Source organism: Physeter macrocephalus, chromosome 14 (assembly GCF_002837175.3).
Source record: "Physeter macrocephalus isolate SW-GA chromosome 14, ASM283717v5, whole genome shotgun sequence".
In the NCBI taxonomy this organism is placed as follows: Eukaryota; Metazoa; Chordata; class Mammalia; order Artiodactyla; family Physeteridae; genus Physeter; species Physeter macrocephalus.
In genome coordinates this window covers 99,178,758-99,185,640 of record NC_041227.1, presented here as the reverse complement: position 1 = coordinate 99,185,640, position 6,883 = coordinate 99,178,758, and the positions used below count along the sequence as shown (strand labels likewise).

At 50.2% G+C, this 6,883-nt stretch overlaps 1 protein-coding gene across 5 annotated transcripts in view; it reads left to right on the top strand.

Annotated features, from left to right (window-relative positions):
* Nucleotides 1-1,171: 1,171 nt before the first annotated feature.
* Nucleotides 1,172-6,883, top strand: part of MMP28 (matrix metallopeptidase 28) — a 35,351-nt gene continuing 29,639 nt past the window's right edge. For 4 of the 5 annotated variants that reach the window (XM_024127694.2, XM_055089994.1, XM_024127692.3 and 1 more), the window contains exon 1: nucleotides 1,172-1,511. In XM_024127694.2, coding sequence (XP_023983462.1) covers nucleotides 1,401-1,511 — 111 coding nt within the window. In that variant the 5' untranslated portion in view covers nucleotides 1,172-1,400. The remainder of the gene's footprint in view (nucleotides 1,512-6,883) is intronic. The other variant, XM_028498898.2, reaches the window with a different exon arrangement.

Below are 6,883 nucleotides of genomic sequence, written 5' to 3'. Positions count from 1 at the left end.
GGGCGAGGCCTATTTCCAAACATTCCGCCCCAGGGACGCCTATTTCTGAGAAGTCCAATCAAAGTAGAAATTCCTCCGTCCAAGTAGCACCTTTCTCTAACAACACAAAAACATCTTGTGCGCTACTAAGGCCCTAAGACTTCGGATAAGAACACTGCGTTACATTTGCTTAGCGCTTTATAGATTCCAGATTACCTTTACACACATTAACTCATCTAAACCCCACATCGGCCCCCAGAGGTGGGTATCATTGTGCCATTTGCCTTTTACAGGTTAGCAAACTGAGCCTGGAAGAGAGACAGCAACCCGTCTGCAGTCACTAAGGCAGATAATGAAAACAGTTTACTTTTGCTCAGTACGAGTTTGACTAAGCTTTTCACGTAAATCATCTGTCCACCCTTACTAGGACTGTGTGGGATATATAAAGCAAGGCACTTTACACGCATTTTCTCAGTCTTCATGCAACTCTGGAAACTAAATATTATTCTCTATCATTTCATTGATGAGAAAATTGACACTCAAAGTAGTTAAATTCTTTGCCAAAGATCACACAGCTGCAGTCTACCTTTTATTGATATAAAATGAGGACCGGTGCTCACTTATTTACAGGCATTCTCTCATTAAATGTTCCCTATTATCACTTGATGTCGGTATTCTATTATCCCCATTCACTGCTGAGAAAAATAGGTTCAGAGAGGGTGAGTGACTTGCCCAAGACCACACAGCCAGCAGGGGGCTGAGGCAGGATTCACACGGCTAGCAAAGAAGCAGATCTGGAGCTCAAATTCAATTCTTCTGACCCCAGCCCAGGGCTCCTTCTCTCACACCTCAGGTCCTCGGTCCCTGCCAGCCCGGCTGAAACCATCAATGACCCTCGGGTAGGCCAGAATCCCTCTTCATCGAAGCCTTAGGTAGCCACAACCGCCAGGAGAAGACGTTTCCTCCCCTGTCCTCCCCAGAGAGATCCGGATCGACTGGAGGTGGCGGACTAGAGGACGGGTTCGCAAGACGGCTGGCGCAGGGCGAGGCCACACAGCCTGCGGAAGAGGCTCTAGCACCGCCGCTTGTTCCAGGAGCCGAGGCGTGTGGGTGGGACCGGAGTGCCGGGGTCCCGCCTCCTCCTCTCTCTTTCCCCTCCCTCCCTCGCCTCTAGGTCCCTGGGCCGGCGGACCCGCGGGCAGGCACTGACGGGCTGGACGACCTCGACCCGGCTCCCGGCGAAGCGCCTTGGAGGAGCTGCCCGGCGCGCGGAGCCCGGGCACGGGCGAGCCCCTGCAACCTTCCCCTCGGCGCTGGGCCGGCGCAGAGCTGGAGCATCCGCGGGGTCCCGGGCACGGCGGACCGACGGCCGGCTGCCCCGCGCCCCGTGCCCCGCGCCCAGCAGCAGGGGCGGCGGCGACATGGCCGCGCGTGTCGGCCTCCTGCTGCGCGCCCTGCCGCTGCTGCTGTGGGGCGGCCTGGACGCCCAGCTCGCCCAGCGCGTAGGCCAGGAGCTGCGCAGGGAGGCAGAGGTACGCGGTGTGTGTGGGGCGGAGAGGGTCCGCGTGCTGGAGACCCGCCCGAACTTTGCAGTCAGGCCACCCAGCCGCCCCATCTGAGCTGACCATCGGCGTGACCCTCCCTTGTCCTCCGCACCCTTCGCACTTGCACACAAAGAGCCTGGGGCAGCATTCTCTCCCCTCCCACCCCATCACCCTACCCCACCCCCGAACCCCAAGCCAGGGCTGGAACCACACGGGTAGGCGGATCTGCACTGATTTCCCAGGACAAGAGGAAGGGGCAGCGAAAAGATAGGATAGACATGCAAGAACTGAGGGAGAGGGAACCCCTACACCCCATTTTAGCGCGGAGCCACTGTCCCTCACCGCCCAGTCTGGGAGACTTAGCAGTTCATTCATCACACGCCCTCCCCAAGTGTCGGACGCTGCGGAGACTCCCAGATTGCTGGCGAGAGCGTACTGCTGTCTGGCCCTGGCCGGGGACACGGGAAACAGCTCTGGCTTCCTGGGCCGGTGCTGCCCCTGACCAGCTGGGGCTAGTGGGCGTCCAAGCTCAGAACTTTCTGAATCTGTAAAATGGGTGAGAGTAGCACATACTCTCTTTCTCCATTTTTTTTTTTTTTTTTTTTTTTTTTTTTTGGCTGTGCTGCACGGCTTGTGGGATGTTAGTTCCCAGACCAGGGATTGAACCCATGTCCCCTGCAGTGAGAGCGCGAAGCCCTAACCACCGGACCGCCAGGGAATTCCCAAGAGTAGCATACTCTTAAGAGTTGCTTCTAAGGAGCTTTAAACAGTGCTTCAGGACTGAGCTGGAGAAAAGGGGGTGGGGAAGTGGAGCTGAACCTTAAAGATTTCCCATTTCATTTTCCTCCTTTGGACTCAACTGCTTGGTGTAGGTTGCACAAGGGGAATTTTTGTGAGGTGGGGTTAGAGGTGAACTTGGGGCGTCTACTTTCTAGATATAGGTGATTGTAATAATACACCAGTTTCATTTCTTTCTTCCCCAAAGGAACATCACTGTCTGTGTTCTTATCTCTTCTCTGGATTAGAAACTGGGGTCACCACAATTTTAAGGAGAAGTGAGGCAAATAAGTTTTAAATGACTGAGCCCAGCACTTTTCCCTGAGACTCTTACAGAGCATCATTCCTGCTGTAAAACTGCCAGTTGTGAGCTTCTCAGTATCCCCACACCCCTCCCCTAGAAGAGAGACATGCTGAATTTAAGAACCCTGCAAAATGAGGACAGCCTCTGAGCCACTCTTCCTTCCACCAGCCCTTTCCCATTACTGCTCTGGAGTATTTGGAAATGACACTGCTTCCACAAGGGGGTCCTCTCTCCAACTCCTTCACTCCCTCCCCATCTAAGCACTAGTCTCTTGCTCTGTGCTCTCTGCTTTTGCACATTCGGGAATCACTTTGTTTCTCTGAATTTAGAGTCTTACAACATCAAGTGCAGAGTCCTCCTGGCCCCAGGAGAAGGCTTCTGTGTACCAAGCCAAGTCTTGTTAAGAGTTCCATCCCACCTCCCCCCAGGTCCGGGTCCCAGGCAATCCTTGGCAAGAGAACAGAGACCCTATCTCTGCCGCCCATGCCTGCGGTGGCCCCAGATGGAGAGAATTTCATCTTGGGGTGTGCTTGGGAAATGTAATATCTAGCCGATTAAGTCTCTTTCCATCTATTTAACATAACTGGGGGAAGGGGATTGTTTTTACCTCTGAGAGCAGGAAATATTTTTAAAGCATAAAGAACTCTGGAGCGCTTCCCTGGTGGCGCAGTTGTTGAGAGTCCGCCTGCAGATGCAGGGGACACGGCTTCGTGCCCCGGTCTGGGAAGATCCCACATGCCGCGGAGCGGCTGGGCCCGTGATCCATGGCCGCTGAGCCTGCGCGTCCGGAGCCTGTGCTCCACAACGGGAGAGGCCACAACAGTGAGAGGCCCACGTACCGCAAAAAAAAAAAAAAAAACCTCTGGAAATGTGTAATGGGGGTGTGTCCCTATATGCATATATATATATGCAAATTGTGTGTGTGTGTGTGTGTGTGTCGGTATGTCTATATGTGTTTCTGTATATGGTCAATTGCATGGGCTTCAGTGTCAGGAAGACCTGTGTGCAAACCATCAGTAAATTATTTAACCTCTCTGAGCCTCAGTTTTCTTCTCTGTGTTATGGGGGTTAGTAATGCCTATTTCACAAGGTTTGGGTGTGGATTCATGAGATAATGTATGTGAAATACATTCTAGGCTCAGCACGGTACCTAGTATGTAGAAAGCAGTCTATCCAAGGAAGTTGCTCTCAATGTTGTTCTTGTTATTTTAGAAAACAGAGCTTCAAATTAAAGTCCTGGCTTGGTGACTAGCTCTCCTAGAACAATAATACAGGACAAAGTATGTAAGACAACAATTTTCAGCATTTGACAACAGGGCTATAATTCTTAAGAGATGGTGTTGCAGTTACTATGGCTACATTACAAATTACTTCAAAATTCAGTGAAGTAAAAGAACCATGTATTATGTCCCTAGATATTGTGGGTTAGAATTTCAAACAGGGCACATCAAGGCAGCTTGTCTCTGCTCTGCAGTGTCTGGGGATGGAACCGTCTGAAGGCTGTTTACTCACCTCTCTGGCAGTTGATACTGGCTGTCAGCTGGGGGCCTCAGTTCTTCTCCATGTGGGCCTATCCACATGGTCTCTGCATGTGGGCTAGTTTGGCCTGCCTCCAAACATGGTGGTTGGGTCTCCAAGCTGAGAGCAGAGAGAGAGAGAGAGAAGAGAGTGAGAGAAGCAGAAGTTGTACCTCTTTGTGACCTAGACTAGGAAGATGCATAGCCTCACTTCTGCTGTACTCCACTGTCTGGAGTCACAAACTCCAGGTCAGGAGGTGGGAACACAGACCCCACAGTTGGTGGGAGGAGTGCTGAAGTCACATCGTAAGGAGAACATGAGAATGAGAGATGTTATGATCATTTAGGGAAATACAACCATCCACAGAAAGGAACCTGCACAAAGTGAGCCCCCTGATCACCCTAGCTCTTTGCTCCGGTTCATTTCCCTGACCTCAGTGCAGGGAGCCAGACCCCAAACAAAGCACAGCAGTCCTGCTGAGCTCATAGACAAAGGTCAAAGTTCAGGAGATGGAAAGAAAGAAATAGTAAAACAGCTGTGTGATCTTAAGCTTGTCTTTTCCCTTCTCCAGTCAGCAGATTCCTCTTCTGTAAAATAAGGGAGTTAAATTTCTTAAATGATTTTTAAGATTCTCTCCAGCACTAACATTCTTTAACTTTGATATGTTTGTACGCCTTTGCCTCTGTGTGTATGTGTGTATACATTTCATCTACCTATGTCCATGTCTATCTATCTGGATGTTTCTATGCATATTCCTGTGCCCTGCATGCATGGCTCTATGTGTCCCCTGTGTGCACACAAAGAAATAAAATCAAGGGCTTTCCAGAGTGGGCTTTGTCTGGCAGGGGACTGACTGCTTACAAAGCTGCATTGTGAACAAGTTCATTGTTGCCCACTTAGGAAAACTAGAGCTGCTCACAACGTTAGTGAGCAGGAACAGCCTCCACTGCTGAGTTGCAAGATTGAGGGTTAACGAATGACATCATCACCCTGGCACCCCTCCTGTTCATTCCCAGCCAGGCCCTATCCTGTTCTTGGGCAACACGGACTGTCCCGAGAGATCTATCTACCATGCATTGCTTGGACCTGGCAATGTGTCCGGGACCTGCCTTCCACTCAGTAATCATGCATATCTGCACGGCTATTCCCAGTGTGCCAGTGCAACAGGAAGCTGGGTAGTTTGTTTCTCCAGGGAGACACTGGAGCTTCTGTGGAGTATCCACCACCAGGTGCAGTGTCTGTTTCTCATACCACAGATCCATTCATTTTATTTTGTGTGAGTCAGAAACCCAGAAGCCCGGGCACGGAAGCCTCTCCCAAGAGCTCAGCTCGGTGATTCATAGGGTGCAGGCGAGGCTCTGAAGTGTCCCAGAGGACCACAAGTTGATGGAAAAGCAATTGCCAAGCCAGTCTGAAAACCAAGAAATCTATTAATCGTAAAAGCTGGATGGTGGAAACAGGAACAATAGAAGGGAGAGAGTGTTGGACAACTCCTCCTAAACACAATCTTGGTTAGGGCATTATTTTGTGCCTTAAACTTCACCCCACACCCAGTGAGGACCATGAGTCCATACAGTCTGGTTATTCGGCATTAGAAAAAAATAGAAGATGGGATCTGGATGGAGACTAGCCAGCTAATGTTTTCCAACTTCCTTAAGGATGGAAAATGAAAGAAGGCACGGGGATTGCAGTAAGAGGTATCTAAGTTATACCTAGACAGAACTTTGTGAATATGGGACCAGGGACAAGGGAAAGGAGGAGAAGAGGAAGGGAGCCAGACAGAAGGGAAGGGGAGGTCTTTGCCCAAAATAAAGGAAAGGGGCGGAGCTTGTCCCACTGCCCTGAGAACTTGAGTAGGTTCCAGAAGTCAGAGAGCAAAAGCAATACATTCTGGAAGCAGCTGTTTGTCTTTGTGAAGAACATACTTGGGTGCTGTTGAATGCCTGTGGCTTGTCAGAGGGCCCCTGTGGGTTGTCATGGGAGATGTGATCCTAGCCTCTTTGGAGTCCCCTGCCTGAGCAGGTTCCTCCCTCTGCTCCACCCCTGGGCCTGCTCGTGGAGGAGACAGAAGGAATCCTGCTAGAAACACCCCCAGTTTTACCTTTTTTATATTTGAGGGCCATCTCCCAGTGGTGAGAGCAGCTTGGACCCTGCTCCTTGGGTTTTAAAGCCTCTGAGTCACTTGCTTAAATGTGAAATAAAACATCCTGGGATAGGTGTCAGAGGATTTAGATTCAAGTATGAGACACTATACTCCCTTGAGATTTACCTTCCTCATCTTTTTTTTTTTTTAAGATATTTTAAAAATACATGTGCCCTAGAATATCTTTTTTTATTTTTTTTATTTTTTATTTTGAATTTATTTATTTTTATATTTTTTTATTTTTTGGTTATTTTGGGCTGTGTTGGGTCTTCGTTTCTGTGCGAGGGCTTTCTCTAGTTGTGGCAAGCGGGGGCCACTCTTCATCGCGGTGCGCGGGCCTCTCACTATCATGGCCTCTCTTGTTGCGGAGCACAGGCTCCAGACGCGCAGGCTCAGTAGTTGTGGCTCACGGGCCTAGTTGCTCCACGGCATGTGGGATCTTCCCAGACCAGGGCTTGAACCCGTGTCCCCTGCATTAGCAGGCAGATTCTCAACCACTGCGCCACCAGGGAAGCCCCTTCCTCATCTTTAAAATGGGAATAACAACACCTGTCCTGCCTATGTTGTTGCAAGGTAATTGTGAAGCTCAAAGAAGGTGAGATACCCTGAAAAGCTTTA